The sequence below is a fragment of the Manduca sexta genome, chromosome 2, assembly GCF_014839805.1.
Source record: "Manduca sexta isolate Smith_Timp_Sample1 chromosome 2, JHU_Msex_v1.0, whole genome shotgun sequence".
In the NCBI taxonomy this organism is placed as follows: domain Eukaryota; kingdom Metazoa; phylum Arthropoda; class Insecta; order Lepidoptera; family Sphingidae; genus Manduca; species Manduca sexta.
In genome coordinates, this window is record NC_051116.1 from 838,252 (window position 1) to 860,167 (window position 21,916).

At 36.4% G+C, this 21,916-nt stretch overlaps 1 protein-coding gene across 6 annotated transcripts in view; it reads right to left on the minus strand.

Annotated features, from left to right (window-relative positions):
- Positions 1 to 2,461: 2,461 nt before the first annotated feature.
- LOC115452575 (mitogen-activated protein kinase kinase kinase kinase 5) overlaps positions 2,462 to 21,916 on the minus strand; it is a 46,543-nt gene continuing 27,088 nt past the window's right edge. The window contains exons 8-23 of one of the 6 annotated variants that reach the window (XM_037436988.1): positions 21,158 to 21,243; positions 20,657 to 20,832; positions 20,000 to 20,114; positions 19,861 to 19,911; positions 16,607 to 16,645; positions 14,613 to 15,466; positions 13,882 to 14,051; positions 12,780 to 12,861; positions 12,167 to 12,289; positions 11,158 to 11,295; positions 10,609 to 10,733; positions 10,090 to 10,222; positions 9,367 to 9,485; positions 8,754 to 8,895; positions 8,258 to 8,384; positions 2,462 to 7,583 (exon numbers count right to left, since the gene is read on the minus strand). In XM_037436988.1, the coding sequence (XP_037292885.1) occupies positions 7,484 to 7,583; positions 8,258 to 8,384; positions 8,754 to 8,895; positions 9,367 to 9,485; positions 10,090 to 10,222; positions 10,609 to 10,733; positions 11,158 to 11,295; positions 12,167 to 12,289; positions 12,780 to 12,861; positions 13,882 to 14,051; positions 14,613 to 15,466; positions 16,607 to 16,645; positions 19,861 to 19,911; positions 20,000 to 20,114; positions 20,657 to 20,832; positions 21,158 to 21,243 (2,580 nt within the window). In that variant the 3' untranslated portion in view covers positions 2,462 to 7,483. Of the gene's footprint in view, positions 7,584 to 8,257; positions 8,385 to 8,753; positions 8,896 to 9,366; positions 9,486 to 10,089; positions 10,223 to 10,608; positions 10,734 to 11,157; positions 11,296 to 12,166; positions 12,290 to 12,779; positions 12,862 to 13,881; positions 14,052 to 14,612; positions 15,467 to 16,606; positions 16,646 to 19,860; positions 19,912 to 19,999; positions 20,115 to 20,650; positions 20,833 to 21,157; positions 21,244 to 21,916 lie in introns of all 6 variants that reach the window. The other 5 variants (XM_037436985.1, XM_037436998.1, XM_037436993.1 and 2 more) reach the window with 5 other exon arrangements.

Genomic DNA, 21,916 nt, shown 5'->3' on the forward strand with positions numbered 1-21,916 from the left:
AACTACTGAACATAATGAAACTTAACATCTCATGTCTCAGGATGCCGAGCGCAGTAGAATACTAAACAATACTTTGTAATTCTTTGGCATCAGATATGTTCGTATATCGTAATTATTAAATGGTGATCCTTTAACAGAACACTGCAGAGACCGTAAAATAAATGAAATTTGCATGACCAAAATACATTACACAAGAATATAATAAGTATGGCACACTATAGTCATACTTCTATAAATTCAAAGACAAAACAATTATTAAGTTATTTCTAGTATAAACTATGACGCCTTAAATACATTTCTTAGCATAAAAAAATACCAAATCGCGCCGTTTACAATGTGAAATCCACCTAACGCCTCATAAACTTTAAACCCTCCAGTTAAAACTAACTGAATTTACATTCAGTGCTGGTGTTCTATTTTTTTAATAACTATTATTTCAAAAATGTATAACTACAAAATACTTCTAAAATTCTAAGCGGGAGTGGTGTGAGACCCCACTAATGCAGAACCTACCACAAGTTCCTGAACAAATGATATACCACCCATGAACCCCACACATATAATTCATGATATACTTAATCAATTATAATCAATATGTTTATTGAAATGAGATCTTCTAAAATATCAATAAACTACATTCACATCGAAATGTTTTATTGCATAAAGATACCTTCGCTATGGACTAACTACCATTAATATTGCAAATAGCTTGCAGTCTAATCCAGTGACTTAATTTCTAAAGTATGAATTAACTGAAGGAATTCATAAAACAAGGTCCTAGTATATTTAAATTTGTCGAAAAAACAATATTTTCCAGGGATTATTTTCCGCACAAATATTTTAAATACTTTCCCATACTTATCCAAATCCTACATCCCAGTTTATACTTCAAAAACTTGTGGTAGCTCTACCTTTAATAACAGCCATTCTCAGTCCAAATACCAAAACATATTTGACTGGCAATTTCTTCAAGCCAATGGTTCTCAAAATAATGCTCAATCCTGCAAAAATAGCCTTGGCTATTCCTAATTTCCTACCCTTGTATACGCCATTACATTTTGGATGCCAGTTGAAACTTCAATACGCTCCTAAGTGTTATATTTGTTAATTCTTTAACATTGACGTATATTCTATAGACGCGAACGTCCATAAGGTCCATATAAACTATTTGTTCAAAATTTGAACTAAAATGGCAACCAAAACGTCACTGTTATAACCTATTTATTCACTTGAACAACAAATAATTTTACTTATTTGACTAATATCTTTTATTCAAATCCAGGTTTATACTTAGACTCATGTTGTCAATATTGACCATATTCAAATTCTAAAGTCAGTTTGAATGTATACTAAATTTCATACTAAAGCCAGTTTGAATGGATTGCAGTTCAATTCAGTTAAACACAGTGAATGTTCGGAATGATAATTCTAGTACGTAGTACATATATGTCGATGTTCATAAATCAATACATTGAGAAAAGACTGGCACTCCAACATAATAGGGGACCGACCTATGCTTGATTTTGTCCATTATTCTATATATAATGGTTAATAATATGAAAAAGAAGTACTCCTGCGAAAACTGCATAAAAATTGGTTAAAAAATGAGCGAGTAATTCATATTTAAAATATTGTAATGTGCAGAAGTGGGCGCGACGTGGGAATATCGCTACATCACTTTCTTTCGCACGCGTCGTAATTCCCGATGACGTCACATGTCGATATTTCGTCTATTTTCTGTTTCTTGTTAATTACCCCTTCCACCGAAATTCAAAGACTTATAACTTGTTGATTTTTTACCGGATTTTAAAAATTCCTTCTGTGTTATAATTTATATTATGTAAATATTTGATAAAAGTAAAGAACAAAAATGAGTCCGGTACCCTATTGAGTATCGGTTAAAGTACCTAACAAAATGAATCTGACTCCAATACTCGTCACTGATAATTGTAATATCGCTAGAGAAGGACAACTACTACTGGCACTCCGTTCGTTTTCTAAATCACGATAAAATTTACTTTATTGCTTAGGAAATAGGCTAATTTTTATTATTGGTTATAGCTGCCTTTATAATAAAAATTACTAATTGCCTTTATAATAATTATTACGCTACAAACGTTGAGAACATTTTGAGAACCACTGCTTAAAACAATTATAATAAACACAAATACTTATAAAAAATACGCACAAATCTTCAACACCCACTCATGAAAAAATCAACATTTAATAAGTCAATTTAGAATTCATTAAGTAATAAAATAGGTACATTTATTACAGAAAATTTGGATGCTGTTCTTAAATTTATACATATTGCCAATATTGCATTTTATCTAAAATGAAACCAAGAAATTGTAAAAAAAATAAAAAAAAGAATTTAACGTTTAGGTATACACACAATGTTAAACTATAAATACTACTATTCTACTAAAACTGAACAAAGGAAAATAAATAAAAATCAAAATTGTACAAAATAAACTTTTATTTAGGATTGTAAATAAAAGGGTTTATTAAGAAGCGGTGATGGTCGCGAAACACTATACAAGTTACATTATTAGTTGCAAATCACAACTTTAACAAGCGTATTCGTATTATTTATTACCGGCATATTTTTCAAGTGTTGCCAATTAAAAACTTTAAAATGCATGTATTTTTGTAAAAAAAAAAATATTTTTAATAATCTCGCCTCAACAGCCATTATTGTTATAAATTACACACTGGATATGGGACACTGCACAAATGATTGATAAATAACATTAAAAAAAATATTCCTCACACTCTCACTTGCCAGCGTGAAAAATAAATCGCTTAACATTGCCAGTCGAAAAAACTCTAACTCTCCGAAAGTAATGAGGTTGACATATTAAAAAAAATATTAAATACATTTTAAAATTACAGCTATAGCTAGTGATATAATACAATTGACTAAAACCTAACTGGAATATTTTTAATTATGTACAAAAAAAATATAATAGAATTAAAATGAAATATTACATAAGCATTTGCGTTTACAATGTCAATATCTATTCTCTATAGAAAAATGTCTTTTTAACGTTACAATATTTTTTTTTCAATATGTTAATTTACGCATATCATTCGAACCAAATTCAAATCACATTTGGTTTATATAATTTTAATTGATTATACAATAAATATTTATTTAAATACATTGTAATACCATGAAATCTCACCGAAATAGTAGGAAGTTACTGGCAACAGATTAAAGTTGTAGTGTTGCTAGTTACTTTTACTATTTGCAAAGTTTTAGTATAAAATCATGTTAAAATAATATTCTTCGAATCCATCACCGATTATGATGAATCGAGCCCTCGCAAAGAATTGTTCATTGCTAAATGTTTGTTTCAACACTTATATCTGCAAGAAAATCGTTATTTTCTCACTTTCGCCGTATATATAACATCTTTCCATCGATTTTGATAATTTATAACTATCATATCCAATATATCTAAGCATCTACATTACGAAAAAAACACGATTAATCGATATTCACGATCGATTATAATCGATTAATTTGGTAATCGATATAATCTTGACATTTACGAGGATAATATAATTTTAAGTCTATATGAATGCTTCTTGTGCTCAAATCGCCATTGTTCCGATACTTAATGGCGATATGTAACTGTGCTGGTTAAACTCTGTGGGCCATCGACTTGTCACTGTGCTTTTTCAATTACAATAGCACAATTTTTTAATACAAAGAGTGCTGAAATAATATAACAATTTTTTCAGGCAACGTTTAGAGAAATTCTAACATGAACTATTATTCAATTGCTTTACATTCACGTCGAATATTTCAAGCCCGAAAACCAAAAGTCGATAAGTTTCTGTGACTTTATCGTTCGATATGGAGCAGTTATCGATACTTGTCCACTGTTCTTCTACAGCCCATAGAGAATAACCATCGAAAATATAATTAAAACATCGATATATCTAACGTATTCGCTGTAGTATTATTGCTTTGGATAATTGGGAATGGACATAAATGGCAGTGATTATATTTGGTGTTAGCTGGACGTTTGAGTCCGATTTGTGCGAAAGGGTTCTCATTGACACTAAATATCGATTGGGACACATTGCGTTATTAAATCGATAAACTCTATTTGGATTCCTAATCGATACATGCGATTATGGTTTCATTTATCGATTGAGTTTATGTATAAGTCTAGTGCATGCCTTGAAAATTATACAGTTAGATCAATTGTATATAAGATTATAAGGAAATATAAGATAGTTCCGTTTCAGTGACAAAATGGCATATAAATTTTATGTATTTTTATTCAATATATGTATGGGTTGCCTAAATGTTAAAAACTTGCGATTTAATTCATTGTTTTTTTTATTGATAATATATCGTAAATCAAGGTAAATATTTCTAATCTTTAGAATTGAACAGCTCTTGTAATTCCATAAATGAGATCATATTTTACATGTTTTATAAATTAATGACCCATCCTAATGATACAGGAAATAATCGTTTTTTGAACTAGGGCTCAAAGCTCTATTCAATTCAAAGTAAAAACACAATATTTTATGGAACTGCTAAAGGCTATCAAAATCATATGGATACTATATTTATATAAATACTATGTTACATAAATATATGGGATATTTTATATTTACTTATTTGTCTTGAATACCATTGTTTTATAGTCTGTTTTTGAAACAACAAATAGGCTCAGGAATGCTCTAAATAGCTCTCAGGATATATTTGAAATCTTACCCACTTATTCATAAACGTTATTTATCTAAGGACGGAACATTACTGTGATAACACTGTTTCTCAGTGCTGACGGCATGGCAGCCTTCGCAGTGCGTAGACATACGGCCGTTGTGATTGGTTAATATCGAGATACAACTTTAATCTAGTTGGCTTTCAGATAAACGAAGCTGAACAAACAGCAAGCCGTCAGATAAACAAAGATGAGAAACAGATTTGTTATCACAGTAATGCTCCGTCTATAGATAAATAACGTTTATGAATACGGGCCTTAGCATTTACGTCTCATACGAGTAAGACTGCATTCCAAGATGTGCCAGGTAGCAAGCCATGCGAGGCTGCGAACATAAAGTACACATTTCTGCCGTCATATAGGAATAACAGATTGCAATAATCGATTCCGATTATAATCGCCGATCTCGAGATAAACCAATTAAAATTAGTTAATAAGCATGTTAAAAAAAATCTGATTCACCCCAAAGTAAACCATATTATTCATTTGTAAGCATGTCGAAAAAACTATTCTGATTGATCCATTTTCGCGATGGGTGGAACAAATCGATTGGAATCGTTTATTGAATCGATTGGTCAGGATGGGAACATAAACTGATACATTTTTATAGGAGCACGTCAAAGTGACCCTAATACACCTAATGGTAAATGTAGTGGGACTGACGATGATTACCCTCAGGCAGTCGACACAATTATGTCGGCCTGTTGGAAGCGGATAAGACTATTGGTGGTTTGCAGTCAAGTCTGATTGCCGATCAGACTATGAAAGTAAAGGAACAGAGAGTGCATTTGTGAATTCCGTACACATTTGTGGACTCTATCTTGTGTGGTTGATCTCCGTTGAGATTGGCTTCTGTAGCCGAAATTCCGCTAGAATTTTCCTAATGCATTTCTAGGCAACATCGCACATCTTTGACAGCTAAGCGACCATTTATAGTCTAAGGGACATATGAATAACTGAATCTCACATTGAAGTAATCATTTAAGTAGACATATACAGTCTTACTTATAAACTTGTTTTATGGTTAAGAGGTGGTTAAGAATTGCTTAAATAGCTGTCAAAAACATCACCGGTTCCTAGTTTAAACCTTATTAAGACGCAAGATGGCCGGTTTTGACTTACAGCTGATCGAGTAAATTTGTGTTTTAACTAAGCATAGCTTTGCGAAAATATTATAAGTAAGACTGTTAATGTATTGAACTACTTAATAAAGCAATTTTAAGTCATTTAAGAGCGTGTGCTCACCTGAGTAACCGCTTTTACATAAACAACCTATCAAAATCCATCACATATTGATTTGAATGACATTTGAGGTGATATTAATTTGGGTTTATTAAACAGCGACTATAAAGGGGTTTTTTGATCGACAGCGTTTCAGCTGACCTCGCACTTGAGAGTGAAAATGACTTTTAATAACTCGGCCCTAAGTTTGGCATTACCATGACTTCAGCGTATTAATGTGACTTTATAATCGATTATTAAATCGATCACTTAACGTCATCGTAATAGAAATCGCTCGGATTACATTGATCGTCCGAACTTGTGAATAAACAGACGATTTTTTACTGCGTAATATCGATAAATAAATTGTTTGAGCATATAATCGCGAAATGTTAATTTCGAACGATGCCTTATATATATGTACGGAAAGACTATAATCGTACTTTACTCGCATAAAATAACATTTTGTTGTGTTCGACCGAAACAAACCTCCACGGAGAGAAATAAATATCCATCATTTCATATCGAGTAAAGGTAGATAAAAACTTACGAATCAAAATAATCGAAACTTACATTTAAACTATTACATAAACCGATAACTAATTTAATTCGACAATATGATAATTTTACTTTTTTGACAAATCTTTTAATAATGGTTAAATGTAAGGTATAATTTAAATATTAATTCCGTATCTTTCTATTCTTAGTGTTTGCGCTGTGACAGGTTTATTTTGTGTTAGTAAGTTTCAACATAAATCGAGTAGCTATGGCATTTTATATCGATGTATATAGTTCGGAAAATAAATGTGACTGTTGTGCTGTTCTACCCGTGTGCGGCTCCTGTATGTCATGACAGTATGACACCAATCAATAGTGTTGGAGTGTTGGGGAATATTAATTGTTTATAACTGTGGTGCGATAACTTATCGACTGTTTAAGGGCTAATTTACTTAAGCGAGATTTTTTACGAATAAAATTAACTAGGTTAAAAAAAAAACAAAAATAGTGCTGATTTTAAATAAGTATGAAACTTAGTGTTGGAAAAAATGACGTTAAGTCAATTAGCCTTTTAACCGTCGATATAAAAATGATAATCGAAATATTATAACAAAATATCGATAAATTTCACTCAATATTATCCCCTCCCTAACCCTTTACAATAATTTTGATACCCTATACCTCACTTTCATCGTCTCCATAGTCTAGGAGTGAAGTATAAATACGCGAGCGCACCATTATCCGCATAGTTTAGGAGTCCGATGTAGTCCGAGAGCCCATCTTCATTGTCTGTATAGTCTAAGAGTTCGCTATACCTCGGCCACCTCCATAGTTAATAATTTAGGAGTCTGATATAGTCCGAGAGCCAACTCACATCCACATAACCTAAGGTCCATTATACGAGAACCCAACTTCGTTATCTGCTTAGTCCAGGAGTCGGTATAGCTCGAGAGCCCACCGCATACGCATAGTCCAGGAGTCCTGTATAGTTCGAGAGCCTCACAATTCGTTAATTAATATGAAGCCTCGTGTCCCGCGAGGATGTATAGATCGTTTCCATCGTCACTGGATAGTGTGTTGTTGTGCAATATGTGCGACTCCAGGACTACGACCCTGGAATAGAAGAATTTAATTGTTTTAGCAAGTTATGAATTAGTGTTTACTGCAGTCAACAAGTCCTTCAAAACACTTCAGATGTGCAGGTATGTACGTACAAAGGTATGTATATACAAACAACCAAAAACAACACATATAACACCTTTATCCCCGAAGGAATAGGCAGATGTGCAGCCAGGGCACCTACCTTTACATTGGACATAAATTCCAGATTTCGAACTGATGGTGAATTGAATAATCCAATATCACTTAGTACGACCCGGGATACGAACCCAGGACATCAGAGTAGTGGTCTTACCACGCATGCAATACGGACGGAACACACTTGGCAAAAATTAGATTCCCTGGTTGCACCTCTTTCTACCGCTTCGGAAATAAAGGCGTGATTTGTGTGTTTGTATGTGTTCATGTATATTTGTTTGTGTGGGTTTGATTATCGGATCACGGTCCACTACCTACTCATATCGTAAAATTACTTCAGATAATATCTATGGATGAAAGGCTAATTGTCTTAAGCGACATGTTCTTTTGAAATAATTTAACTAGTTTAAAAAGCACAGTAAACGTGCTGATTTACAATATGTATGAAAATTATAGTCACAAAAAAAAAAATGTCGCTTAAGTAATTTAACCTTCATCCGTCGATATAAGTGTGTCGTGTGGGCACTGACTTGTCGTGCGGCAGCAGTCGGTAGGCGCGGGAGTGGTCGGTGATCTCCTGCGTGACGTCCGCGTTCCGCAGCGAGCGGCCCTGCACGCCGTGCCGATGGAACGCCAGCACCGAGTCCGCCAGGCACACTGCACAACATACATCACTATTGTTACTTCACCGATTCTTTACAAGTGGGGCTGAATTAATCGAGATGGATCTTTAATTGCAGACAATATGTTTATATCTCTACTGCTTTTAAAAATTACTGAGAAACGTAAAAGGCTGTTCGGTTGCTTTTATACATGCCAAATTTGATTTCTACAGTTGATAATAAAAGGCACAATATTTGAAAGGTTTTTAACTATAAACCCTGAGATAATGTTTTAGAATTGATTTTTATCTTTTTGTCCGTTAATTGAAGGTTGAAGAAATATTAGCTTTATAAAAATATTGTAAACTCGCAGGTATTTACAATTGTCATGATCCGGCTCGAAGGACCAATCTCAAATACTAACGTATGCTGTCGATGTTGAAGTTGAACTCGATGCGCGACAGCAGCTTCCCGCGGCGCCGCTCGTCGTCGCGCCAGCGCGCCGCCTCCAGCGCCGCCGGCAGCACCGGGATTATGTCCACCACGTTGTCGTGACACACCAACACCTACACATAACGATAGTCAAATTAACATATCATTAACATGAAGTTCACTGCTGAATATGTCTTTCCTAAAAAAATTTAAAGGACCCGTTAAAACGGCCTGCATCCTGCGTGTTTTTTTTAATGCTTTGAATGACGAGACGAGTTTGCCGTTCGCTTGATGGTAAGCGATACGACCACCCATAAACAGAAGAAAAGAAAGTATTGTACGGTATTCCACTGCTCTCGCCATCCTGAGACATGAGATGTTAAGTCTTAATATGTCCTACAATGTATGTTTCTGCTTTATAAGTCGTTAGTCTAACTTGAAGGTAGATTTGTAGCGCTGCGCTCGTTGGCACGTGGTTTTCACCCAATAACTTTTTAATTAACACATATATATACATATCCTATTTGGATCGATTCTATAAGTGTATAGGTGTGTGTGTGTGTGTGCGTGTGTGCGTGTTTGTGTGCGTGTGTGTGTGTACTCACGGCGTCCTTGTTGAGCTGGTGTACAGCACGCAGCGTGTGCAGACGCTCGGGGCGCGGGATCACGGTGTTGGAGCCGCCCACACATGCCTCCAGCTCGTCCGAGTGGAACCACGTCGCGCCTGCGCACACACAAATTACACTAGTCCACAATCCTCATGTTCAGGGACGGTTTAGAGCAGCTATCTCAGTGTAACAAGATACTCCGGAGCCACAAGGGTTTTGGTTGGTATGCCGATGGATATACAGGGGTTAGGGACTCGGTCCAATGCTCGCTCGGATGATGCTATACTCTCATATGTCAACATTGGACCGTGAGACCCGTAAACTTACATACCCGTTCCACTCACCCCCTAGTGATAGCGATAATGCGTTTTTGCCCGCGAAAAAAAAAATCCCTGTCTCCACAGGCATCATCCCAAATCTGATTCCCTTTAAAGGTCAACATAACGCATTATTATTCCTGTTGTATTGGTGTATTCATGATCACTTACTAAGTGATATAACTCGTATGTGTTTATTGAAACAGTCATGTCTCTTACATTCTCAATTCCACTGAGCTTTACTAAGATAATCAATATAATATTGCACTGAGCAATGGAAATTAGAATCTGTAGGAACACTCAACAGTCATCAATCCCTCACGAATAATTATTATTTTTTAAATCATTATAAAATTACAATATTAAAAAATCATCTAATTTCACTACACCCTGTAACACTGACCGGAATTAATGTTGATGAGGTTGAGCCTCATCGGTTTCCGTGTTGCGCCCACGCACAGCAGCGGGTACTCCAGCTCCGGCGTGATGATCAGCTCGAACGCGAGCAGCGGCGACGGGATCGTGCACTCTATGTTCTGCCAAATACAGTTTACTTTTAGGCAACCGGTAAGGCACAAAATTTATATTCAAATAAATTTATTTAGATTCACGAACCGTTGTATAGATTTTGATAAAGTTTGTTACGCAAATAAACCATTTCCCGAATTAAGACATAGGCTACTTTTATTCCGGAAATTACGCACCGGGAATTTTATTTCTAATTTATATTACTGATAGTACATATCACGACATTTATCTGGAAAAGTTACAGAGCGAGATTTTTATCCCGCAAAAAACCGGTAATTTTATTCCGGAAAACTACACACCATTTAAACTACGGAAATCTGTTCACCGGAAAAATCCATACCGGAATTTTTTCCGGTTTTTTTTTGAATACCTAACCAGAAGCTGTTCCACATACCTTCAACAGCATGAACTTCCTGAGCGGGTCGTACCACTGCATGAGGAACAGGCCGGCGGGCGTCGCGCCGCACAGGTACTTGTAGCCGTTGTACGGACTGCGCGCCACCGCGCACCGAGTGCAACCTGACAGACGAAAAACAATTATGGATCAAATATCGAAAGATACAGTAGTATATTTTATCGCTTTGAATCGGACGAGCTTGCCGTTCGCCTGATGGTAAGCGATACGATTCATAAACAGTAGAAAAACCATCCAACAAATTGAATCACAAAGTATTGTTTTGTATTCCACTGCGCTCAAAGTATTGCTTATTATTCGTGTTATTGTCGCTATTGTCTTACTATTTACTATTACTACATACGTTTTAACCCATTTACCAGCGCAATGTTTGCCGGCAAACATGACAGCTACATGACATTACGTGTGTCACGGGAATATAACCTTATTATATACTATATAATAAGGTTATTTTTCCGTGACACGCGTAATGTCATGTAACTGTACGTAACACTTAACAGAAAGCACAAATGACCGTCTATGATTCACCTCTAGTGTCGGGCACTCTGGTGGTGAGCGCGAACCTCCGGGGCAGCAGTCTGGGAGGGAGCACCCTCAGCGACTTGCCTCCTCGCGCGCTGCCGATGAGGGCTAGCAGCTCGTGTCGGTACAGGGACGGCGTTTTACCTGTAAACAAAACATTAGTATTTATATAATGATTTCTTATGTTTACGCGAATGTTAGACATTAAAATTAAACTACTTTTCGGATTTTATCGCGGTTTTTAGTATTTTATTTTTCTCCCGACGTTTCGAAGACTTTGCAGCCTTCATGGTCACGGGGGGGACTTAGGTGTTGTTCATCCGCAAAGTCAGAGTTACAATATCTACCTACATTTAACAATCATACAACTTTTTTTAAATTTTAGCCTTTGGTGGTCCGATCTACACAGAATGAGTTCACAGTGTCTTGAAGTCCGAGATTTTTTAACCTAGGATTTAACTAGCAAGTTCTTGCAGTAATATATGTCGCAATAACTTTCAAATGCGTAACGTAAGCGTTGATATTTCAATACTTCTATAAATATGCCACTCGCAATTATTACAAGCTTCAACGTATGTATAAAAAAAAACGATTTTTTTATATTTTGATTTTCTTCCAAAATTACAGTTTATAAAAATTTATATTAGTAAAATGTAGGTAGATATTGTAATTGACGTTTCGGATTACCAACACCTCAGCCTCTCCACAACCACGTAGGCTAGTCTTCGAAATGTCGGGAGAAAAGTGAAATATAAAAAACCGCAATTAAATCCGCAAAATAGTTTTCAATTTCAATGATTTGTCATTTTGCAGTAACTATTTACAGGGTAAAAGTTCCTTGGAGGAGACGATTTCTGCAAGTTTTGTTTCTTATGTAAATGTCACTTAAGGTATTACTACCAAGTGTAATTAACCTGTAACCTCCAGGTGCTGTTGGTGCACCTGGAGGTGTTGCCGTGGCACCTGGCATCATGTTTGCTTGCAGAAGTATTGGTAATGTAGAAGTGACACTGACCGGAGAGCGACATGAGCACGTCCTTGATGACGTGCATCCAGATGGTGCGGCGCGGGTACAGCTGGTCCATCGCCGTCTCGTGCAGCTCGTTCAGGTTCAGGGTGTAGATGCCCTCCTCCGCGCCTGGGGGGGGAGGGGTCCATTATCATTATACAAATCTTGGAAAGTCTGTCATTCCGCACTGGACCAGTGTGATGTACTAAAGTCTAATACTCTCTCAGTAGTAGAGAAGGCTCGTGCCCAGCAGTGGGACAATGATTATTATATTATATATGTATGTATCAGCCCTGTATTATTTACTGTCCCACTAGTGGACACGGGTCTCGTGTGGATTGGTAGACTTCACACACCCTCGAAATTCCTATAGATTTTTTTTCAGGTATGTAGGTTTTCTCACAATGTTTTACTTCACCGTTAAAGCAAGTGATAATTCACAAAGAATACACACATATTTTTTTGAAAATTCAGAGGTGTGTGCCCTTCGGATTTAAACCTGTAGACATTCGTCTTGGCAGTCCGTTTCACACCCAACTAAGCTATCGCTGCATTATTATATATCTTATTAATTTATTCAAAGAAGGCGTGTTTTTCAAAACGATTTAAAATGGATTACCTATAAGTATGTGCTGGTCCCGCGTGTCCGGATGTATCCAGGATGCTGTGCAGTTTATCCGCAGCGGGCAACCGTTGAACACCTGCAACGGCACACAATTAATTGTGGTATAGAACTTAGTGTTCATTAACTTGATTTTCCTTTGTAAATAGTAATTTTTAATAACGATATTTTTTTTTGTGTGTATGCAGTATTTCCTTTGTATTAGCTAAATACGGAATGTATTAATGTCTTATATGTTTGTTTTATCGAAATTCAAATTTTATTCGCACAAATGTTATAAACGTAGATAAATCTTTAATAATTAATATAGATATCATCCTTAACGCAGCAATACCAGGTGCCATGATAACACGTTCAGGTGTAGTAATTGCACCTCCAGGTGCACTCACAGCACCCGTCACTACCATCGTAATTTAAAGAATCAAGACCCCAGGTGCACTAACAGCAACTGTGAAACACTGTACCTTGCTGATATCTGCAGTCATTTTCACTATAATAGTGCAAACTCGTAACACAGCCGTGTAACGTTATCTCTATGAAATAAGCTTGGAATGGTATTCTCTATGCGAATTTCAATTATTTATTTATTTGAACAGCCAACAAAACATACGCATTACATAGTTATTTGTTACATTTCAGTAAGTAATTGCTGCAGTGCTGTTTTAATTACAAGCTGTCACACTATGAACATATTAATACATAACAATAAACAATTGGCTGTACCATAAATGCAGTATATTCTAAATATAAGAATGAATATAAAACTAGATTTAGGTTTTAACAAGCATAATTATAATGACTATGAGATGCCTTATGTGTTTTTTATGTATTAACAAAGTAACATTTGGTATGGAAAACCGCTGGGGGTAGGATATATTTTATATCCGCCCAGATAGCGACCGTCCACAAGATGTTAAAACCTGCCATAGTGGCTCATGACCAGCCTGTGTATATCCGGTTCCAACAGGCCGGCATAATTGTGTCGACTGCCGAGGGGTAATGTTATCTCTCGTCAGTCGACATTCTATTAGACCCCACTCCACTTACCATCAGGTGCAGTGGTACGAAATGTTCCCGGATCCTGTTGGTGGTACGGTACCTTGGAGAAGCATGCGCCCATGTGCACCTTGGGCGTGGGCGGCAGTCCGTTGGGCGCGGGGCGCGGCGGCGTGTGGCGGCGCGCGCGGGACCGCCGCGGGGGCACCGGCGGCACCGGGGGGACCACGCCCGCGCCCGCGCCCGCGCCCGGGGCCACCGCCACTCCCACCGCTGGCCACAAATAAAATACTAGACATAACGTCGGTGATAGTGCAATATCGCGTAAGTAAAGAAAAATCCTAATCGAGATTTATATCTTCACTAAACTTAAAAATTGATAATATCAAACTGTTTTTTGACACGCGGTATTGCACTATCCACAACTATATGCAACATAGTCGCAACATACGACAAAGCTTCCCTATTTATTGTTCTTCTACTACCAACCAACTATTACTAACAATTATTTGAAATTAACTTATTACTTATTTTAAGAGCATATAAATGAACTACTCTAAATAACAATAAAAAACCCAATTGCATTTTTTTTCTCCTCTCTTTATCATGTACTGTCTTCCTCTTAAACTGATTGAAAAGAGCAACACCAGAGTTTCTAGCCCGTTCTTCTCTGGTGAAAACTGCTTTTCGAACTGGTAGAGTTAATAATGAAAGAAGCTAAATAATGTATAACATTTTACGGATTCAAATAAATCATTTCATTTCACTGCCGGCAGTTGTCTTTGGTTTTATTATGTATAAAAAAACAATTTTAAAATAATTTTACCCACTCACCTTTATTCTCAACTTTTGCCTTATCCCGCTGGCTGTCTGACAGACTCCGTTGCCTCTGACTAACTTTGACCTCCTCTTCAGACAGATCCTTAACATCCCTCCCATTCTCATCCACCATCTTAAATATCTCGTCCACAGAGGACGTCTTCCGTTTCCCTTCGAACTCACACTGACAGAACTGATTCAAGTCTATGCCCGCAGCTGTATCCGTGTTGTGACGCGGTTTCCGCTTCTCATACTTATCATCCATGTTCATACTCATGTCTATTTTCCTACACAGATCCTCGTCGGAAGTGCCGCCATTTTGAATTTTGTCGTCCGCTATCCGCAACCGGTTCGCTATTTGCAACGCTCTGAAGTTAGACACGGCTATTTTCTGCTTCTTACAAGTTTCACAATACACTATACCCGAGTCGGGATTTTGGTTTGGACAATTCCTGTAATAGTTCAGTATGTCCCCGTTGGAGTTGCAAGCGTCGCAGGAGCATATCGCGACGCTCCTTTGCAAATCGCTTAGTGTGTTGTTGTCCTTCGCTTCCGGTTTCGGACACAGCCCACATTCGCAATTGCTGTTCCTTATTTGAGGGGACGGGACCACAGCATCACTATCCTGCTGGTCCACGTACATTATATCATCAATCTTTCTACATAGGGGGTCGTCTATAGACACCCTAGACGCACCTATTGGACTTTGGAAATTCGACGCTAAATTCTGATAAATATTCGTGTTTGAATTGTTTAAGTAGTTCTGCTTTAACTGTATACATTGTGATAGGTGTTGGTCGTGCATAGACAAGCCAGTGTTGCTAGCCTGCGCCATCGACGTCGTGTCCGCCGTTAACGGTAGTGTTGCCCTGTCAAAAAATATAAAGTTACCATTTTGGTAGAATTTTTTTTTGGTAGTTTTTAGTAAGCTTTCGGGGTTGCGGTGCTGTTATTTTCATTTAAGCTCGGGGTATTGAGTGCAGTTAGACACAAAATGTTGGGATTTATTTGTGGTTATTTTCAAGCGATATGTTTTAATTTCCGTGTTAAAATAACAAGTGGTGCTTGGTGGGGCCACAAATTTAAGAAAAATAATGGTGACTTTCAAAATCATTTTTTATTTAACACCATGGGATTTATGTCGAGGTTTTTATATCAAAATACTTAACTAAAAAGCTGTTTAAAAACACGACATGCTTCGTGCGACTACACAAAAAATCTACAAACAATATTGCTGTAGCTCTAATAATTTAAATCTGGGTTTAAATTAATGACTATTCTAGAACTTGCATGACATATTTAATTCTAGCATTTTTTTTTTTGCTTACGTTACTAACTAATTAATGAATATTTTTCACTATAGCGATCAAATATTGATACATATACTCTATCAAGTATATTCAAAAACAATCTATAATATAGCGGTCTACTTTACTTTCATATATTGTTTTTGCTGACCATACTTTAGCTAAATCATGCTAGTTCTAATATATTTTGATGGGTCGAATTAAGATGGGTTTTAATGTTACAAATATTATTATCAACACACACATTCTAATGGCTGTTCGGAATGTCATCATCAATAATTTTTTGACTGAATTTGGTTTCTTACCTTAGAAATCTATAATAAATAATAATTGATTATACATTTCTATGAACAGGTGATATGTAAAAAAATGAATCTAAATTAAATTATTTTTATCAATAAGTATAATAAATATACATCAAAATTCTTCCTTAGCCCTAAGAAACATATGGTTTTCGACTTACGTAATTGTAGAAATTCGATTATAAATATTAGGAGAAAAATTTATATATGAACTGGCAACACTATATAAGATTGACAGCAGCGAAAATAAAATTCTTTATATGCCTAATCCAACAATAAGATTACAAAGACGAAACTATCCACAAATAGATGACGATTCCGAACGGCGCAACAAAAGCGATCTACACACAAAAAAAAAACAACTAACAACGCATGCATTGATATAACCTCTGCGGTTTACCTCAGCATTAACTCTTCGTCAATATATTGCAAGAGGCTCCTAAAACAAGAGAGACAACTTACAGATAGTGCCGGCACTCCGCACTCACTTATGGCGTTTATGGTCTTAAGTTTGACTTAAGGCTTAAAGACTTAAACGGACTCATCATTCCGGCGGTAATTCACCAATTTAATAATCAACCTAACCTATATGGTATAGGGTACATTTTACAAGTTATTGCGATATTTTGATCTCGCATTGTGTCAAAAGATATTCGATAAGCATGAGCCATTCATTTGATGATAAGCAACACTCTCCCATAAACAATAAACACTATCCAAAACTTAGTATCAAAGTTAGTATTAAAAGTACTTCTTGGCATTCCACTGAGTGTTTCAATGGGCTCATCACTCTGGGACATAAGACGTCTAGTCTAATAATGCCCAGAAATTACGCTGGCTACAATTTCTTTTTTATACATACGTACATGCACGACAAAGACTCCACTGCACCTGATGGTAAGTGGAGTGGGGTCCAATGGAATGTCGACTGACGAGAGATGATTACCCCTCGGCAGTCGACACAATTATGGCGGCCAATTGGAACCGGATATACAATTTCTTTTACTGGTAGGTCTCTCATATGTAAGAGTCCGCCTGGGTAGGTACCACCGCTATGTCTATTGCCATTGTAGCCAGTGTATCTGCTGGACATAGTGAGACTTAACATCTCATGTCTCAGGATGGCGAGCGTAGTGAAATACCAAACAATACTTTGTAATTCAAGGTGTTGGATGGTGTTTCTACTGTTTATGGGCGGTCGTATTGCTTACCATCAGGCGAACGGCAAGCTCGTCTCGTCACTCAAATAATAAAAAAAAAGAAACTGGATCACGGTGGCAGAAAAGGACACTATGGTGGTACCTACACAGACGGACCCTCATACCTCGTATAATATACTGGGGACGAACAGGAATCCTAGCTTCAAACTTCAGTCTAAAACCTATGCATAGTAATTAACCAATAACCCCTTATTTCAGAGAGGGTGAGAAAAAAATTCTAGGGGACACCCCCCCCCTCGTCCTTTGCGAATCTGACACTATTTAAATATTACACAATACATACGTTCCCAATAGATATGTATGGGAATTTAAAACCTTTTTCGTTATGTTGGAATGCTACAAAACACAATGCCAGTGCATGTTATTTTGCATAGATTAATACACTCAACACATTCTATTAATATTAATAAAAACTATAAAATTTAGAACTCAATTCAGCCAATTTTATTACAAATAATGCTATGGGACTCCGTCATTATGCCATGCATACTTTATCATAATTTGCGTCACCATAATATATAATCACACCTGCGTAGTATACATCACAAAGTGGGTGTAATGGTTTCACCTCTGCCTACCCTTTCGGGGATAAGGCGTGACGTTTATTATTATTACGTAACACCTAATTTAGATTTTACATCGAATTCTAGCAATACCAATACCAATTTTGTAGAGTAGGTAATATCAAAAATAGCTAAAATTAGTAATATTCAAACTTGAGACCATATAAAACACCAACTAAACACATGATGCTGAAAAACGTGAAAACACGTAAAAACACCATTCAGCTTACCTCTTAGTAACATTTAAAACCTATTTTTTTTTCTTGAACACTCAAATCTATGGCAACAACATGTACTCTAGAACAATCTTAGTAAAAAAAAGTTGTTTATAAAAAAGTAGTTCGACATTGTGACGATAGATGTCGTTATTTTAAATTAAGAATTTACACAAAAAAAAAATACTCATAAGGCTCTGGCAGACGGGCTTTTTATCTAAAACATACTTTTTATTACATAAGTATGAAATACTGCCTATAATTGAGTACACATTGCCGCCATTTGTATATAAAAACAAAGCCAAACATGATGTATTGCAATAAAGTCATGCACACGACTCTGAATTGTGTAGGCCAGAGGTTCCCAACATTTTGCTATGACTAATTTTTATATACCCACAACATATTTACTATGTGAACACTATTGACTAACTATATTTGTAATGCTGATACTTTGATGGTTGTTTTGTAACGTCTGTACAAAGCTTTAACTAAAACCCGTGTGGAATATATAGACATAAAACATAAAGGTGACAGTGAAAGTTAAACTATAAATATATTATTTTGTGATCTTTCTACAAGTGCAGTATTAGATTGTTTTTCTAATAGAGATTTAAAGCGTTTGGAAAAATGCTACCCCAAGAGTCCTACATACATACATAATATCACACCTCTATCCCATAGGCGTAGGCAGAGAGTATAGAGAAGTAAAGTCCTATTTTATCGCAAATTCATTCTTTATGAATGATATACCAATGCCAAAAGTTATTTTATATCATAAAACTTATACCGATAAACTGCAAATACCAAAAAACCTCAAACCTAAAACTAAAGCGAAATCTGTGGTCTACACAAAAGCCCTTTTTTTATCCCAAAACCCCTATAAACCCCAAAGCCTTCTAATCCTAAAGTCCCTTCCAACCCCAACGCCCCCTCTGTCGCATCGGGGGGCGACAGTTGAGAACCTCTGGTGCAACTAACTTGTGCATGTAACAACACTCATACATCGACCGTACCTGAACTTCGATATTTTCAAAACCTTCACCCCAAAAGAAAAAAAAGCAAAAGAAAAAGTTATAAATGGAACTTAAAAAAAAAAAACAAAAAAATTTGGAATTTGAGTTAGAGCGATCGAAAACGCGATAGGTGATTTGATTTTTATGTATTGGTGCTTGAAATTGTCGAAAAGAATAACAAAATTAAGGAATATTATTTTTAAACGTGCCTTTAGACTGTTTTTTCTTGTTCATTAAATTTAAATACAAGATTCCGGATTTTATCGCATTTTTTTTAGTATTAATTAAATTCCCGACATCGATGTCTCGTATTCGCGTAAAGATAAGAATAATTTAAATACGACGTCGATTTACATAAATAGCGTATTATTTTTTAATATATTGATTAAAATATAAATAATATACAACTGATTTTTTTACAAAATAAAAGCCAATTTTACAGTTATATTATTATATATCAGTTTATACTCAAAACGTACTCATTCTTAATAGGAAGATAAGTTAAAAAAATCAAATTATATATGCACCTAATTATTAAAATCCACTTACAAAACCTATACTCCGCGCAAAATCAAACACCAATATCGATAAAACATCACACCATATCGATAAAGTTAAACCAAACAAAACTAATATATACCTTAAACTCATTTTCATAATATCATCACCAGTGATCACCCGACACCACTTGCTACAAACATAATATGTGAAAAATAAAATATATAATAAATACATAAGGAAAGCGTAAGAAAGAGACGGCAATATCGATGTGTACTCACTTCTCGCTCGTCGGCATCGTGTCTGAAGACGTGTCTTGAGATATCGGGTTGTGTTTCGGACAACTCATTATCGAAGCCACACTCCAGTCTTCGCTTGTTTGTCGATGAAATAATGCTGTTGAGTCGATAAGGTATATGTAAGTTGGCAATTTTTTTATCGATATAAAATTGTTAGCACTGTGTTAGTAATTTTATCGTATATAGTACTTTTGTAAATTAGAAAAACAAAAAGAAAACTATACAGAAGATGTAATCCTGGAATTATTTTTATCGATAATTTACTTAATAATTAGTTTTTGTCCAGAAGTTTCATAAAGAAATTTCAATATTATCAATACTTCAACATATGTTTAAAAACAGTTCGTTACTTACACGCTATATCAAAAACATCACACCAGTGGCAATAAAATATCGCAGACTTTTTCATCTATCATTTATCTATACATATTATAAAACAAAGCCCCCTTTTTCTGTCTGTATGTATGTTATCGATTTTCCCAAAATCTACTCAACAGATTTTGATGAAATTTGGTATTGAGATAGTTTAAGACCCTGGGAAGGTTATAGGCTACTTTCTATCCCGGGAAAATATATAGCGGGACTTTTATCCCGGAAAACCTCAGGCGGGCAAATACAGAAGTCCATACAAACCCTCACCATTCCTCTTGATAGTATCGCCTGTACAATTGTCGTTGAAGCTGAGCAGTTTGGGCATGGACGCGTGCAGGGGGTCGTCGGCGTCGAGGTCCACTATGGGCGAGTCGTCGTACACGCCCGACCGTGGTGGGGGGTCCGCCAGCGACGACCGGGGGGTCGTGTGCTCCGTCAGTAGGCTGAGGGACGGATTTAGATTTAATTTAGTTCGTGTTTTGAATGAGTGCGAGATGTAGGTATTTATGATGTCAATTAATTATTATTGCCAGTATTTCAGTTGTTAGATAATATTTTGAGCGGATTATGTGGACGTTTTAACAGATTCTTTATAGCTAAATATGTCAAAATTAGAGAGTTTAAACTCTAAATATTATTTAATTGAAGTCTACTCTACTTATGCACTCTTATATTTTCAATATCATTATGTATATTAAGTATCAGTTAGGTTCAGAAAAAACTCTTGAAGCATATTTTATGCCATTTTCTCGTACTCTGATGTAGTACCTGCGCGGTCGCTGGTTGTGTTCGTTGTGCCGGCGCGCGCGTCCCGTGAGCCGCGAGGCGATGCGCTGCGGCACCGTCGAGATACCCTGCGCACACGCACACACTCATTATACAAACAATTACGTATATGACAGAGATTGGTTTCGATTTATACAAACACACCGCACTTTTGGGTCAATGCTTTAGGCGGTCGCAACCCTTGAAAATTTGCAACCTTAAGGCAATCCACTAACGGGTTACGAACCTTGACTCAGGTCACTGGGAGAGGATGGCACATTAACGATTAGGGTCATATAATATAATAATAATATCAGCCCTGTATTATATACTTGCCCACTGCTGAGCACGGGCCTCCTCTACTACTGAGAGGGATTAGGCCTTAGTCCACCACGCTGGCCTAGTGCGGGTTGGTAGACTTCACACACCTTCGAAATTCCTACAGAGAACTTCTTGGATGTGCAGGTTTCCTCACGATGCTTTCCTTCACCGTTAAAGCGAACGATAAATTCACAAAGAATACACACATGATTTTAGAAAAGTCAGAGGTGTGTGCCCTTGGGCTTTAACCTGCGGACATTCGTCTCGGCAGTCCGTTCCACACCCAACTAGGCTATCGCCGCTTCTTAACGATTAGGCTCAACACACTGTAAAATTATATCAGTGCGTTTACTGTCAACGTGCTAACATTCCAAATCAGAGTCTATCTAGATATAGTCTAATGTAAAGTGCAGTGTTTTTTTTTACTGTTTTGAGTAACGA